The sequence below is a fragment of the Nansenia antarctica genome (genome assembly GCF_963989245.1).
Source record: "Nansenia antarctica genome assembly, chromosome: 4".
In the NCBI taxonomy this organism is placed as follows: Eukaryota; Metazoa; Chordata; class Actinopteri; order Argentiniformes; family Microstomatidae; genus Nansenia; species Nansenia antarctica.
Window position 1 is genome coordinate 15,034,492 of NC_137689.1, and position 16,658 is coordinate 15,051,149.

Here is a 16,658-nt window from a genome sequence, read left to right on the forward strand (position 1 = left end):
GCAGACCTTGATGTTGGGGTGCATGTTCATCAGGGTCCTCTTGCTGTGGCCACTGTTGATGCCTAATGCCATCTCCACTTCCTTGTACAGAAGCACACACACTTTGACACCTTGTTCCTGCAGAAAGAAAATACATGTTAGGAGGAGGAAACAGAGGAAACTCCTTTAGTGTTTTTAGAGAGGAACCACAAGGGAAACTAGAGATCATTTGAACGATTTTTTTGAAAGATGTTTGGAGAGAGAGATGGATAGTGGGATCATACTGCTTTGCGTTTGAGGATCTCGTCCAGGCGCCAGTAAGTGTCTGTAGCTGGCCTCTTTAGGAAAACCTCTGGGCTGAGCCTAGGACAAGAGCAAGATATATCGACCATCTATACATATCTACACACTTTTAACAAATGACTAACCAGCCATATCTGACAAGATGTTTTATACAGTAGGCTACACTATTCTTTCGCTGTGTTCTTAAGCGCATTTGGGTGCAAATTCTCTTTATACTATCTTTAGAGATCCACACACAGTTTGTGGCTTTTAGAACATCCAGTGCTATGTCAAACACTCACCACCAGTCTGTGATGAAGATCTCCTCCTTGGCCTGTTCCAGAGCATCAGCCAGGTCTGCAAAGTAGCCACTGCCATTCACATACCTTACGACAAATCAATAAAAAAAATACATCACATACAAGTTAAAGTAGCACAAAGCTATACACATACCCTAGCACAGAATCAAAAGAATGTGAGGCAACACACATACACACACACACACACGGGCACACACACACACACACACACACACACACACACACACACACACACACACATACACATACACCCCCACACCCACAACCACACCCACACCAGTGGAGGCTAGTGGAGGTATCTAAGTCATATATATATCTATATATCTATATATATAAGTCCATTTGGAGGTATAAATCGGAGGGTGGGCTCATTGTAATCCAAGGAACGGTATCAAATATGCATACAAATTCACACACACACACACACACACACACACACATCTGACCATTTGGTGAGTGTGTCCTCCCGTGGCGGAGCAAAGCCCTGGAAGCGTTGCACCTTGAAAAAGTCACAAGGCTCTGTCAGCCTGCTGATCTCATGACTCCACCACTGAGCCTGTCTGTAGCTGTTGCACTTGATGACCAGAGTCCTAAACACAGCACAGGTCACATTAGAGCACTCCTACAGGGTCTCACAGAGAGATACACAATAAACACAAACATACTGTGGGACAATACATCATACAGTACATGTCGTATACATGTTGGTATCTACATATGGCATTACTTTGATGCCACACCTCACGTGAGGACATTTGATTTGTGCAATGATGTGTGTGCATGCAACATGTTTTACTTGTGCAAATTCAAATGACTTTGCAGACATCTAACCCTAAAGTCATGAGAGCAAGAACAATTCAAATGTCTGTGAGACACCCATTTTGTGCACTTGCACACAATGTTGGGATGTCAAATTATCAAGCACACAACATAGTTATTGTAAAATGTTTCATCATGATGGCTTAAATCAAGTCAGGGATTAATTAAATGATGAGATTTAATATATGGCATTATTATCAGAGCTCTCTTCTTGTTAGCCATTCATTTCAAATGAATATACTCAGTAATAGACACGCAATACAATTCACTAGAAACCCTGGTGGGTCTAGGGGTAAACTAAATGGAGTTATTGGGTATCAGATAATGTTTATACAGTAGGTACCACTTGCTACATTTAAGATGTGGATATTAAATAGCCTTTTCTTGACCTTTTCTTGACTTTCTTGACCACATTTTTGGACATCAAATAGACTTACCGGGTGAAGTTCTCAAAGCAGACCCCATACTTAGTGTCAGTGTAGGCACGCCCCACTTGAACTTTGAACTCAGGGTCAAAGAGCAGTACAAAGGAAACATCCCCAGCCTCTCGGTTCATATAGAGCAGGAAGGAGTCCTTGACCACGAGCCAGCGGTGAGACCAGCGGAAACAGAGCTGGTGATGGCCAACGCAGTTTAGACCCTGGATACGGTGTCCCCCGGACCTCTTGGAGATGGCGCCCTCCCTGATACACAATGAGACATAACTAACATCTAGACATCATACTGTACTGACATAATGTAGAAACACTCACACTCATTCAAATGTACACCATAAATTCTTCCTCTCTCTCTCTCTAAAAGATTATCATTAGTACGTACAAGCCTTTGGGTCCAAGTTCACTGACAAAGGACAGAGGACTGACATCAAGGAAATCCAGCTGGAATCAGAAAAAAACATCAACTGATACTGCCTGTGCTGATCGGTGTGTGTGTGTGTGTGTGTGTGTGTGTGTGTGTGTGTGTGTGTGTGTGTGTGTGTGTGTGTGTGTTATATCGAACTTCTCTTACCATGCCACGATAGTTCTTACAGAACGCATTCTCCAGCAGGCCATTTAGGTATTCCTCAAGATATTTCTGAAACAGTAATAAGGGAAGAAATATATCTGAAATGGATACACTATCGAAAGCCAACCCATCATGATCAAACACACAGGTGTCTGTGGCTGTGAAAGTCATACCTGTTTGCTGGAGGTCCTCCTTATTCTGTCAGTCCCATGTAGACTTGGCATTTCCTCAGTCATAGCCCTTAGCTGCTGCCTCTGGGCTGCAAATCTACACAAAATAATTTAATTATTCTAAACATACACTGCTTAAACAAATACAGAAATCACAGCAAGCCATCACTCTGATTTGAATTGCAAACCAAATACTTTCTGCACAGTCAGGGGTTGATTTGCATGTTGAGCTGAGTTGAGTGCTGACCTTCCCAAAGGCAGGAATTGGAGCATCATCTTGTGCTTGTAAAGGTCCCGGTGCAGCTCCTGGAAGTGCTTGTACTTCCTCTTTACCATCCAGGTGAACATACCATGAGTCAGACGCACACTGTACAGAGTACAGACACGAACCTAGCAGAGATGACATGTCATATACATTGATCTGCTGGGGAAACAAGACACTTGTATACAGTACAGCACACACACACACACACACACACACACACACACACACACACACACACACGCACGCACGCACGCACGCACGCACACACACACACACACACACACACACACACACACACACACACACGCACACACACACCTTGGAGCGGGTGGTATATCTCTCAGTGGTTTCCACCCTGCATGTGACAGTGGAACCAGGCAGTAACACAGGCACACCTGCCTCATTCATTTCCCGCAGATGATGGACCACCACGAAGGGACGCCCGTCTGCAAGGATACATGCAAAGTATTTATAACCAGAACTTGACTCGAGTAGGAGAATGAAAACATCATGGCCGATCAGCTACTATGTTTCCTCACCACAGCTGTGTGTGAGGTCGTCCATCGTTTCCGCACTCAGCTGGCAGTTGTCCTGGGAGCAGCGTCTCATCTTCAGAGTTTGGGCCTCTGTAGCGCCCTCTTTTGGAATGGGCATGATAGTGCAGCTGCTGCTCTCCCCCTCTTACTAAACATTAAATGACACCTGAAGAAAAAAAAAATCAGCATGTTCATTCTATAGATTCTAAAATAGAAACTGAGGTTTATTGTGATTTATTGTTTTTACTGTGATTTCACATATCCTGATTTCCAATCCAACAATCTTGTTGTTTTCTGAGTAAGTTAAGACAACATTTTTCTGAGGATTAGTTTGAGTCTTAGCAGAGCAGAATGTGTTAAACACAGAAACAAATCTGCCCTAGACCTACATACCATATTATACAAACAATACTGGACTGGATAAAATCAAAAACAAAACCCAAGAGAATTATATGACTCACTGTACTTAGTCACTGGCGTTTAAGTCAGGAGACTTTCAGTGTGATACATGACACATTGACCAGACTGCAGTTTTCTTTACAGATCAAAAATGATTTCTCTACTCTTTTTGCACCTGCAGTTATCATATCAGGTGTGCAGATACTACCATATACTATTACGGGGTATTTGGACACAAATTTACCCCAATAACATTTTGTGAAACATGTTTTGCAGACAGTAGCCCTAAAGGATATCTGACAGAGTATAGGAAAAGTTATATTTGAACTGGAAATGATTGGGCTTCACATATCTAATCTACGCTCAAGTGCCGCAAACACACAAGTGAATGGAACAGCTCACACCACACCACACTAGTAGCAAGTTCAGAGCAAGCCATGTCAACAGCTCAATAGCATGAACACTGGCATGAGGATATCATGCTAGGAAGCTAGAGGTAAAGATCCATCCAGCTGAAGAGAACAGCATTTCAATCAGCAACGACAGAGATATCACAGATATTTACCTGGTATTATCATCTGCAGTGTGAGAAGTGTGGGAACACTGACAATAATAGTGAAGGGTGTGTTACGGGTGTGTGGGGAGGAGGTTATTCTGATTGGCTCAGTGCACTGTTGCCAGGGCAACCAGGTTTCAGGTGGAACACTATCCAGAGAGGGCAGAGAGAGAGAGAGAGAGAGAGAGAGAGAGAGAGAGAGAGAGAGAGAGAGAGAGAGAGAGAGAGAGAGAGAGAGAGAGAGACATCATTTTTGCTGAGCAACAGAAATGTTCTTTGCTCTAATGCAGACCAGTTGAGTAGAAATCACCTATTATCAAAGGGCCTAATGTAATGGTAAACCAGGATAGTAGGGATAGTAGGCTACTGCGGATAGTTGGCTAAAGAAACGTAAGTTATTTAAATTCTGTGTTTTCCCATATATCAAAACCTTTTTGCTGGGTTTAGACCAGGGGGTCGTTTAGGTATACACAGCAATTAAGAGCTCAGTTCATAGTTTTCTTCTGTAAATAGGCAAGAGACAAAACACACCATGCTGCGCCCCGGGCCGATGTAAAAGTTGGATGGGGGGCGCATTATAAATAAAATTAACATTAACATTAACACCAAATATAGAAGGTTCAGAGCAGCAATGACCATCAAAAAACCACTCCCTCTTGTATACCACACATGCTCAAATGCCGTGCATAGCTGCGTAATAGCCTAGAAATAACAGTCCGTCAATGAATAACAAGATGCTACGAGGATAGCTTTGTTTTATAGCATTCCTGGTATCGGGCTGTTAATCTCGCCTCTACCCATTCCTAAATGTCCCTAGTTTGCAAAGTTCTAAAACAACTATAGGAATCCATTTGGAAATGTGAGAGTTAGTATCATCCGAGGAATGTCCCAAGCAGAACACCATTAGTATTCTGCATGGATCCGACAACGCTACAACAGCGAAGGGTATATGTGATTTGTAATTGTATGAAGTGTAGCCTAGGGCCTATATACTTACGTTACAAAGTCAAATTAGGCGAAAAGTATCTGGAAGATTTAGCCTACTGCATGTCTTTTGAAAAGGTCGAATGTTTTCTATAAACGTTAGGATGTTGACCCATTATATCCTCCGCCCTCCACTTATCACTGTAGTCTTTTTAAAGTTGTATTCATACCGTTACCGTACTCACCCTAAACGATGCTCAAGATAAAGTCCCTGCTGCCTTTTGGTCTCACGGTCTTACGGAGGCTATCTGACACAGCAGTGCGACCTGTTGATCTTAGAATGTGTTTCTCATTTGTTTCCTTGTCAGAGAAAATTGTCGCGTCACGAAGCGAGCAGTGATTTTGTCGCAGCGATAGCCTATTACAAATCTTCGTACATTCAGTAACGCCAGGAACCATTAGTGAAACACTAAAACGTTATTATAACATTGTACAACAGTCTACAGATAGCACAAGGGGGAAATTCTTCTCAGATTCGTATGGTCCAATCGTCGGGGCAACAATTGGGCTTTAACTTCATATAGAGTTGTTATTAAGTGAAACCAGATTGAGGTGGGACAAACATGGCAGTGTCTGTTTTTTCTGGCTTAAGATCCTCCTTCCAACAATTGAGATTGATTATTCAGATACAAAAGAGGACAAGTCTCAACTGGGCTTTAGTCCGGATACAAAGCAGTTCATACAGAGCCCGTGGTCAAAGATACATCCGAGACACCTACGCAAGTCACTTTCCAGCTGTGAGCAACTAGGCAACAGCTGGAAAAGGGAGTCTTGGATTTTAACATTTTAACATTTTGTCTTTCCTGTAGTTGATGACTCAACAACATTGTTGTAGGAGACAGAACTGAAGCAGAGAGTATTCTTTACTGGATAGTTGAGGGAGATACAGATGTGGAGCTGTCAGATGATGAGAGAGATGAGAATGAGTTTCAACCTGGGATAGAAGAAGATGCTGATGAAGAAGAGGAAGGAGACTCAGACATGGCTGTGCACAGACATTTTGGGGAGCAGGGGCTCAATCCAAAAATAAATGGGCACTCACCCCACCAACATGGTCAAATGACAAATGACAGAAAAAGTATTAGCTAAGTTACACAATTGATTGATTGATTGAAAACTTTATTAGAAGATTAAGTAGGTACATGAAAGTACATATTACATACAAGGTCAACTAACAGGATAAAAACCCAAGAAAGCCACTGGCTTATTTCAATTGGGGTCCTTGATTCTCAATTCAACATTGCCAAGCAAATGAATTCCTGCAGTTTGACCATTTATTTTTCACACGTGTATCATTAAACTAATATTGTAAACGTTATTGTGGATCCTGCAGGAAGTAACGCCAGTAACTTTCTAGAAATGTAATACCTAATATAGTAAGCTGTTAGTGCTAGGCAAAAAAACACAGCACAAATATTTTTAAAATACATTTACCTAGTCTGCCGCTTAGTAACAGACAAGTGGTATTTATTCCTCTTTCAGGAAAAGCCGTGGGTGGAGATACTCAGATGGGGGAGCGGTATAATTCTAATGAGACCCCACTTTACGTAGGATGGGGCGGCAAATCTGAATGGCTTGTTGAATTGCATGTTTTCTGAAATAGGCAACCCACAAAAAACTGACTGGGTTGTTTTATTTCACAGTTTGTGTATTAGTAGGCCCATCAAAGACCCAAATGTATGTGCACGCACGGACACTGATACTCAAAACATGGGACCTGGGGCGCTTAGGTGGCGTAGTGGGTTAAGCGCTGACCATGTAACCGCAGGGTCCCCAGTTCGATTTCGGCCGGGGACATATCCTGCATGTCATCCCTCCTCTCTCTCTCACCCATCCTTCCTGTCTAAATCTTCACTGTATCTCTCAATAAAAATTAACAATATGAGTGGGACTGCCCCACTTAGAAAAAATAACTTAAAAAAGAAATAAAAATATGGGACCTTTAAATAAAGTTTAATTTTGAATGACGCAACATGCCTTCAAGATGGCTAGCAGGTAAGCAGATCTCTTTATTTCTCCAGTTAAAAGTTAAACATTCTCTTGTCAGACTGCCTACAAAACAGTATTGATTATCATTACCGATACAGGTAGTTTTCCACATTTAGAATAACAGGCTAGATTTTAAAATGTCTCTATTGATAGCAAAACATGCTACGGTACAGCTTACAGCTGCAATTTAAGTCCAGTTGTGGTAGAGAGAACTTCTGTTTCGGTAATGACAATCAAAAGACTATATTTGTAAATATATATTATGAACTATTAATTTAAATAGTATTTACTAACTGTTGATATTTTTGCTTTGTCCTGTTTCATTGCAGACAGTCAGCAAGTGACAAAAAGAAAGCTTTGGCAAAGGCTAGGCTGACAAAATTCAGAGAACAAGTTTACACCAACCCAGAACTGTTTGACGTGAAGGAAGGAGAGAGAGAGAGGTTAGGGGTTGGAAAGGTTACAGCCAGAGTAATTAGCATACAGTATGATATAGTATAGGAAGCCTATGCCCTCATACAGTGTCTAGGAAGTCAATACACTACAGTGTTAGGAAGTCTACACAATACGCGCACACGTTCACACACACACACACACACACACACACACACACGCACACGCACACAGTCAGTAAACCATTCAGACTCTACTATAGGATGACCTGTCCATAACAGTAAGATGTTTCCCATGTTTTGAGACATGTTCATTTCATGCCATGCTTCCTTTCCCTTCCAGATATCAAAAACGAAAGCAAAACTCAAAATCTGACAAAGAAGAAACATGAAAAGAGGAAAAAACTGTTGCGGGAAAACTCAAAAAGGTATTACATTATAGGAAAGAAAGATTTCCAAGCTGTATTGGACGTAACACCATCAAGCGAGGAAGATGATACACTTCAACATGAGCTAACAAGAAGCACATTTTTCTAAATCGTAATAAGTTATTCAAAATCTTCAAGAAGACACAGCCTCCCAAGAGAACAGCCATTCTTCTCACCTCAAATAAATAAATGTCCCTGCCATCAACTCAACCCCCAGAAGAAGAGAGTCATCTCAACAGACACCAGGACCAATGGAGACATCTATCCCAAAGGAATCACCCAAAAAGAGGAACAGAAGAAAGAAAACACTATCAAAATGTAGGTCAAAGTTACACTACACAGAAGAGAAGATTCTGGAGAGGACCAAAGAGAATTGAGATGATGGCCCAGAGAAAGCAGGTAATTGTCAACATGGAATAATAGACAACTACAAAGAGAGGTCACCAGAGAACATTACCCAATAGGCTAGGTGCACGATCTCCCTACTTCCTGAAAGGCAACTGGGATGAACATATCCTGTCTCTATTGGTTTAATTGATTAATCAGCTGTGCGGTAAACAGTTGGAACACACAGTGCACAGCTGATTAATCAATTAAACCAATAGAGTGAGACAGGATATGTTCATCCCAGTTGCCTTTCAGGAAGTAGGGAGATCGTGCACCTAGCCTATAATAGCCAGCGAAGACTAATGTGCACACTTGTTGGCCGCTTCCTTCATCAAGATGAAGTCTCCACTGTAAGACATTCTGAAAAAGACTGATATTCCAGGACACTATAAAGATTTCTGAATCCCTGGCACAACCTTTCCAAGGCTCAATTCTTCAAATTCCATTTGGGATTGGCCAGCCAAGAGTCAAGACAGAGAAACAAAGAAAATGCAAGACACTGAAGAGAAGGAAATGAGGAATGTGTTTCTTGAGAAGAGGCATATCTCCATCACACAGGACCACCTCTTAAACTTCCCCAGACACATTTATAACATCAAGCACCAGTTTGAAAAAGACTGAGGAGATTATGTAGTGGTTCACATAGACTACAGTGAGAACTACGCTTGTAAATACACCAGGGAAATAAAAGAAACCCACTTTGGAGGTGGCAACCAGCAATAATGACAATAATAATTCATTCTATTTATAAAGCGCTTTTCAATGACTCAAAGACGATGACAATAATGGGTACACAGAAAACACGGAAAGAACAAGCAACAGATAAGGTGAACACATAGAATACAGTATTGACGAACAGGCACAGGAAACAAATAACACAGCAATGTGTTATCAATGTGTGATCTATCTCGGTGGGGGCAGGGTGAAGTTACAGTATGTGCATCGCTGTCTGTCAGCATGTCTTCAGCACTTCAATAACAGTCTGTATTCTCTATGACTATGTCTTTATACAGGCATTAGATGTTGCACTCTATATTGACCCTTGAGCGTCATTCACTACTTTTTTACGTATTGTAAATTAATGAACGCTTACAAGAACCTCAGACTTTGTTATTAATGGCTAAAAAGGAAAATACTTTGGGGGGATTGTGGATTGAGAGCTCAATTCATAGTTTTCTTCTGTAAAGCAAGAGTCCAAACACACCAAAAATAGAAAGTTGAGAGCAGCAATCAAGAAAAAACAATCCCTTCTTGATACACATGCTCAAATGTCGGCAATTAGGTTTGGCCTCGGGCCAAATTTTTTTTGAGCCACTAGATGGCGGGCCCGAACATAATCAAAGGCAATTTAAGTAATTGATTGTTTAAAAATGTGACACGTTCTAATGCTTTGACTTTTCTTTCGACTGTACACATCGCTAGTCAACTAACACAGCTTGTTTTGTGAACCTGCTAACAATGTAAAGAAGTGTTCTAGTTAACTAGGTAGCTGTCCAATCCATTATGTTGCAGTATTTTGGCTTGATTAGCGAGTTTGTGTTGTGATTCTCAACAACGTTGAAACGTAGTTTCACACTTTTCCATATTTTTGAATAATAAATGTGTGGACTGACGATGTAGCGTAGCCTAACTTATTCTAATAATTATGTAACATAGTTTCATTCTGATAATTATTCCCCCCTCCTCCCAGACAAGGTCACATTATTATTATTGGATTGGTTGTTTGCGTGTCGGGTGAAGTTAGCCAAACATTTAACACTAGGGGCGCGCCGTTTTTTTACCTACTAAAGCGCGACGAGGTGTGGAATCACACGACCACTCTTCACAATGGGGGAGTGTGTACTGACCTACAAAAACCGCTGGATGGCGATGTCACCCAAGAAGAGAAAAAAATGCAGTTCCAGAGAAGTGGGGACAGACAGAGCATATATAATAACGTATGCATGTATGTAATGTAAGTGGAGAGGAGATTGATCTAGGAGATTGATCGAGACTGCGGGAGTTTTCATTACTAACGAATGAAAGTTGATTATCATTATTTAAAAATAACTGTAATATATATTGCAATGTTGTCCCTTTCACACATAGTTCCAAGTAATTTCCTTGGAATCCCAAGCTGTGTTGACCAGGTATCTGTAATGTTCACATTTATATATAACAGTAATAAATATAGCAATAAATGACAGCGCTGTAAATAGTGTTATTCTTGCACAATTGCACCCACAACGTGCTATTGCCGTCCGGAGTTGATCAGCTCCAGATTGAACCAAGGCTCTTCGCTACAGAAACATTTTCACACAATGACAAACATGTGATGCGTTTTATATTATATTCTTTGAACAACAGAACGGGACAGGCGCCAGAAACTGCCATAATATACCATACATATATCTGCCATATATCGTAGTACCTCCGTTTTATATTGAGAAATATTATGATAAATACATATAGGGCGGAGCTATGATATGTGGTCTGTGGCTAGATATTTTCATGTAGCACTGTGACTGTGCCTATCTGTGGATTATTATTTATAAATAGTGGTCTATATTTATATAGTGGTCTAAATTTGTTTTATGCAACAAGGAGGAGAAAATGGTTACAGAAACACACCGTTGAAACGTGGTGGAGCGGGGGAAACCCGATGTCTTTGTTCATTGATCGGAAACGATCGAGAGCCATCAACACTCCCCCCATCAAGCGCATGTCTTATTGAGTCAACACGAGTTGACTCGCTGGAACGAGACAGACTGATACACACCACACCTCTGCCATATCATACATCGGTCCCACATGTATTTATTTACCATCATATTTTTCAATATAAAACGGTATGATATGGCAGATATATATGGTAGCCTACATTGCAGTCGTCCCGCAGTTCTAGTAGATCGCCGACATCATGTTATTTGATGTACACATTTCACGGCAAGATAATTCCGATTTGTGGCAAACACCTAACAATTGTTCGTTCACTAAACATTATAACATGAACACAGTTATAGCACCAGTTCCTAGCACCTAGTTTCCTAGCACCAGGGGAGCCCCCCCTCCCAAATTTCGTTGTTTGGTACCTGTACTATATCAATGACAAATAAAGACCATTCATTCATTCATTCAAACAATGACAGTTACAGTCTCGCTCAAACTGTAGCGAGATTAGGAGACTACTAATTGAGAAAAAGAAAAGAAAATACATGAAAGAAAGGAGAGAAAGAGTACAGAATGATAAATCATTCAGAATGTTATTGGTTTTAATATTTCACAATCTGCCAGAATAAGCACGCTCCCTCGCACGCCCAGCACATCATTTTTGATGCCGCTAATGTGTGTAATGAAAAGTGTGACAATGTTGAAAGACATGATGTCATAATCAAAATATAAAACCTGGTTGGATAAAATAAGATTCTGTTGTGATTGTGTTGACATTGTTGTGATGTCAAAAGAGATCTTGGTTATGTAATGTGTAAAGTGGAGAGGAGATTGATCGGAACTGCGGGAGTTTTCATTACTAACGAATGATGGTTGATTATTATTATACAAAAATAATAGTAATAAATATTGCAATATTGTGTTATCATAGTTATGAGCTTCACAGTGATAACGTCTGTTTATTTGTCGTGAACTTCACGCCGGCCGTGCCCGTAACATCAGCAGACAATCGACTGCTGTAAGCGTTGAAACCTGCTTGGCAGCTTTGAAACCCGCTTGGCAGCTTTGAAACCCGCTTGGCTCGCTCATGAATTGGCAGCTATTGTTTGCTAATGGGAAACGATCAATAAGATTACCCTCCCCCGTGTATCAACCATCAAGTGATTGTAACTCACTTTAGAAACTAGTTCTTAGCCTACACGTTTCTTTGTCAAATACATGCTCTGCATGTTTCTCTAAAATGCATAAAGTTCCTATAAGCAGAGAAGTGGGGAAATTATTAGAGCAATCTGATATGAAGCTTGAGTCAGCTGAGAACGAACTATGGAACAGATTAAATGCTATATATGGAGAGGAGATTGATTGAGACTGCGGGAGCTTTACTAATGAATGAAAGTTGATTATCATTATTAAAAAAGAATAGTAATAAATATTGCAATATTGTGTTATCATAGTTATGAGCTTCACAAAGTCTGTTTATTTGTCGTGAACTTCACGCCGGCCCTAACATCAGCAGACACATGAACACAGTGAGGATTCAAACAAACAAAATAATTAATACACATCATTTCATTTATAATGTGCAGTAAACAAACAAAATAATGTATACTCTCTGCAATTGGCTACTATACAATGGTGCCAAAATCAACTATCCAAATATGAATCTGCGTATATCTATGTACAACCTTGTTGTAGCCTATTATTATCATGGTCGACATGAGAATTGTTGGCTACTTCATATCACAACTGAACATTCATATATATAGCCTATTGCATTATTTAAAAATTGACAGCGCTGTACATAGTGTCATTCAATGCACAAGCACGTCATTTCAAACGTGAAATACATTATCAATATCTTATTATCAATTGTCAATATACTCTCTCCCTTCTTCTCCTTACTTTCCTGTAAGTACAACCTTTCTGGTGGGGGATGGTTTGAAGGGCTTGTTGGAGGCATCCTTTGTGTGGTGATCGGAAACGACCAGAAAGAGATCATTGAGAATAAGATGACCCTCCCCCATGCATCAACCATCAATTGTCAGGATTCATCTGTGATAAACAATTGCCTACTATTACTACTACTAGCTTCTTAGCTTCAGCATAGCCTCTGTCTGGTTGCATATGCATGCAGCTACGCACCAAGTCTCGTGACTGTCCAGTGGTGCACTGTTCCAGGAAATAAAGCCTGTCTGGATTGCTACTTGTCTTGTCCTCAATACAATGTTCAAAAGCACGCATAAAGGGTAGGAAATTCATTGGGTCTCCATCAAATGTATTCATTTCCCTCACAGGAAGTAAAGCAAGTTTCTGCTGAGTAAGAAGGATATCAGCGATGTCATGTTTTTGCTCTACATTGGACATGGTGTCTTGATTGATAAGATTATCCATTGTTGACTGATTATTCATTGTTGACATTTGATCATGTTCTCTTTTACTGTGCAATGTGTTAGTAGGCTTTGGATGCTGCCTTTGAATAACAACCTTTTGAAGTGGGGTTTTAGGCACTGTTCCTATATTAGCATATTCAACCGGTGATTGTTCAAGATTCATAGACAGATTGTCCCTTTTGCATATCATCATAATAGGCATTCGTGTCATCATGTTCTTTACACATTACATAACCAAGATTTATTTTGCAATCACAACAATGTCAACACAATCACAACAGAATCTTATTTAATCCAATCAGGTTGTATATATAATCTATATATATAATCTATATATTGGTTTCAATATACCTCCATAGCAGTCTACAGTCTAATTTAGCTATATCTATAATTACATTATGAGAACATCAGTATTTTTACGCCTTTGGTTGTATTGTCTGAACGAACATTGATTGGGAGACATACTGTACAGTTTATCATTTTCATAACTGTCTGCACATATACATATCTTATTTTGATTGTTATTGTAGCCTATATATAAACACAAATATCAGTCTTATGCACTGTGTCTCATTCAGCACTGAAGCCTGAATTTGAGCACAGTGTGTGCCCCCTTGCTACCTCTGCTGATATAAAAGAGAATTGCAGGCTTGGAGAAAAAGATGGCAGCCACAAATACACAGACACACACAGAAATACTGCTAAAACGCTTTATACTAACTCGATTTTGAAAATGTAAAAATGCTGGGTGGTAGAACGCACATATCTAGGAAAAGTCATGAAAGGAGGGTCCTGAAATGTGATCGAGTGCAAAGGTAGAATTTTTTTTGTACTCACTGGTGCTGTTTAACACCTCACGGCTGTTCTAGTGTTAACCTGCTAGCAAGAGAAACATAATGTCACTCTCCAAAGGTCTAAAGAGGAAAGTTGACGGTGGAAACAGGGCATTTAAAGAGGAATGGACAGCGAACTATACGTTCATCCTACCTGGTTTCATCAATGCAAAGCCGTTGTGAGAGACATTTTACGTGCTCACAATGTTCCCTTTCTATACGCGAGTCGTCCTTTTCGTCAATGAATGCGATAAAGACGCACGAGAGGAATCGATGGATGCATAAAAACCTTGAGAACTGCCTGTGGATTAAAGTGACGTCAATATCACCAGATATCAAGCAAATACTGACCGATGGGAGATGCTTTTTGTTTGCGCCGATTTTGTTTTCAATGTTTTTCAGAAAATTAAACAGAATTTGCGTTGTTACTGTTCATATGTGTGTTGCAGTCACATATACGTAAACATTACGTTTGAATGGCTTACTGAGCTCGTGTTATTTTGTTCAAACCACACACGGTATGTCGGCTATTTCAGCACCGTGACGCGTTGTCCACCTGCTTATGATTCACTCTGAGGGGTTCAGCGTCAGTGCGCTTCGGTGCACCCCGCTGCCTGATTGTCTGTCCCTGTGTCATTCAACATGGATAAAAGTACAATAAGCATTATTCAGGTGGAGTTCGATTCTCTATTCGGACATTATAGGCGCTATATGTGGGACTGTCGGTCCGATATTATTATTAAAAAAAAATAAAAATAAAAAGTGGATTCTCAAAATAATCTGCTGGGCCAAATATTATTGGTGACGGGCCAGCAATGGCCCACGGGCCGCCTATTGCCGACCCCTGCTGTAGGCTATCCAGAAGAGGTAGGATGATCTCTCACTCTAACAGATTCGAACCATCTGCACCTCTATTTAGGAAATATTCATTATTACCCATCAATAAACTGAATATTTTTCAAACATGCTTATTCATACACAAATTCATCAACAACAAGCAAGATCTTCCTTCTACTTTCCATAGTTTCTTTATTTTCTCATCTGACATCCACTCTTATACAACAAGATTCAATAATGACCTCCACTTACCTTTCTGTCGAACTTCTAGCCACCAATTTAACATTTGTTATAGAGGTCCGAGAATCTGGAACACCTTGAGCTCGCCACTGAGATCAACACCTCGATCGGCTTTCAAAAAGCAACTGAAAAAATATCTAATCTCGTTATAAGCTGTTTATTTTATATTGTAGTGCTTTTCCCGTTGAAAGGTGGGCTAGATGGAAATCTATGTTTATTTTTTTACTAATCTTATTATCCTTGTATCTATTTTCATTTTCATATTTTTTGTTTTTTGTCTTGTGTGTTTGTATGTGCTATCCTACCTTTCTGCCCGATGGATATGATTTTGTTTGTGGTTTCTTTTCTCCTATTGACGTGCAGTAAGTGTCCCTTGATTTTTATTTGAAACAATGATATTGACGTGGAGTGGAACTCTGTACAAGCCTTCTGGGCTTCGTTCCCTCCTTGCACAATTTCTTGTGTGCTAAATAAATAAACTAAACTAAACTAACTACATAGATCAATAGCTTAGAAATAACAGGCAGTCAATGAATGACAAGCTGCTACTAGGATAGCTTTGGATTGATCTCGGATATGATCATTTTTGATATCGGGCTGTATACATTCTCGCCTCTACCCATTCCTGAATTTCCGTAGTTGCAAAGTTCCAAAACAAGTTTTTTTTAAAGTGGAAACATTGTGTTTTATTCATACCGTACTCACCCTAAACGACGCACAATGAAGTCCCTGCCGTTGGTCTCACTGACGGAGGTTAGGCTATCTGACACAGCACTGTGCGACGTGTTGATCTGAGCTTTTGTTTCTCACTTGTTTCCTTCAGAGCAATAGTCCATTCAGTAATGTCAGGAACCAGTAATAAAACAGTAAAATGTAATAACATTGGAGAACAGTCTACTGATAGCACAAGAGGGAAATTCTTCTCAGAATCGTATGGTCGTCAATGCTGATGCACAATTGGGCTTCATATAGAGTTGTTAAAGTGAAACCAGATTGAGGTGGGATAAACATGGCCGAGGGTCTGTTTTTGCTGGCTCAACATCCTTCAACAAGATCCTTCAACAATGAGATTGATTATCCAGAGATACAGAAGAGAACACATCTCAACTGGGCTTTAGTCTGGAAACAAACCAGTTCAAGTACAGAGCACGTGGTCAAAGATGCACATTAGAGACACATACACATAAGTCACTTTCCA

At 40.2% G+C, this 16,658-nt stretch overlaps 1 protein-coding gene across 6 annotated transcripts in view; it reads right to left on the reverse strand.

Moving 5' to 3' along the window:
- pld2 (phospholipase D2) overlaps positions 1-16,195 on the reverse strand; it is a 31,099-nt gene extending 14,904 nt beyond the window's left edge. Inside the window, exons 1-13 of one of the 6 annotated variants that reach the window (XM_080528590.1) lie at positions 15,473-15,886; positions 4,341-4,480; positions 3,380-3,542; positions 3,159-3,286; positions 2,823-2,965; positions 2,579-2,672; positions 2,409-2,474; positions 2,220-2,278; positions 1,838-2,083; positions 1,028-1,171; positions 564-647; positions 264-342; positions 7-117 (exon numbers count right to left, since the gene is read on the reverse strand). In XM_080528590.1, coding sequence (XP_080384716.1) covers positions 7-117; positions 264-342; positions 564-647; positions 1,028-1,171; positions 1,838-2,083; positions 2,220-2,278; positions 2,409-2,474; positions 2,579-2,672; positions 2,823-2,965; positions 3,159-3,286; positions 3,380-3,494 — 1,269 coding nt within the window. In that variant the 5' untranslated portion in view covers positions 3,495-3,542; positions 4,341-4,480; positions 15,473-15,886. Of the gene's footprint in view, positions 1-6; positions 118-263; positions 343-563; positions 648-1,027; positions 1,172-1,837; positions 2,084-2,219; positions 2,279-2,408; positions 2,475-2,578; positions 2,673-2,822; positions 2,966-3,158; positions 3,287-3,379; positions 3,543-4,340; positions 4,481-5,328; positions 5,349-15,462; positions 15,887-16,165 lie in introns of those variants that run through there. The other 5 variants (XM_080528593.1, XM_080528594.1, XM_080528591.1 and 2 more) reach the window with 5 other exon arrangements.
- Between the last annotated feature and the right edge of the window lie 463 nt (positions 16,196-16,658).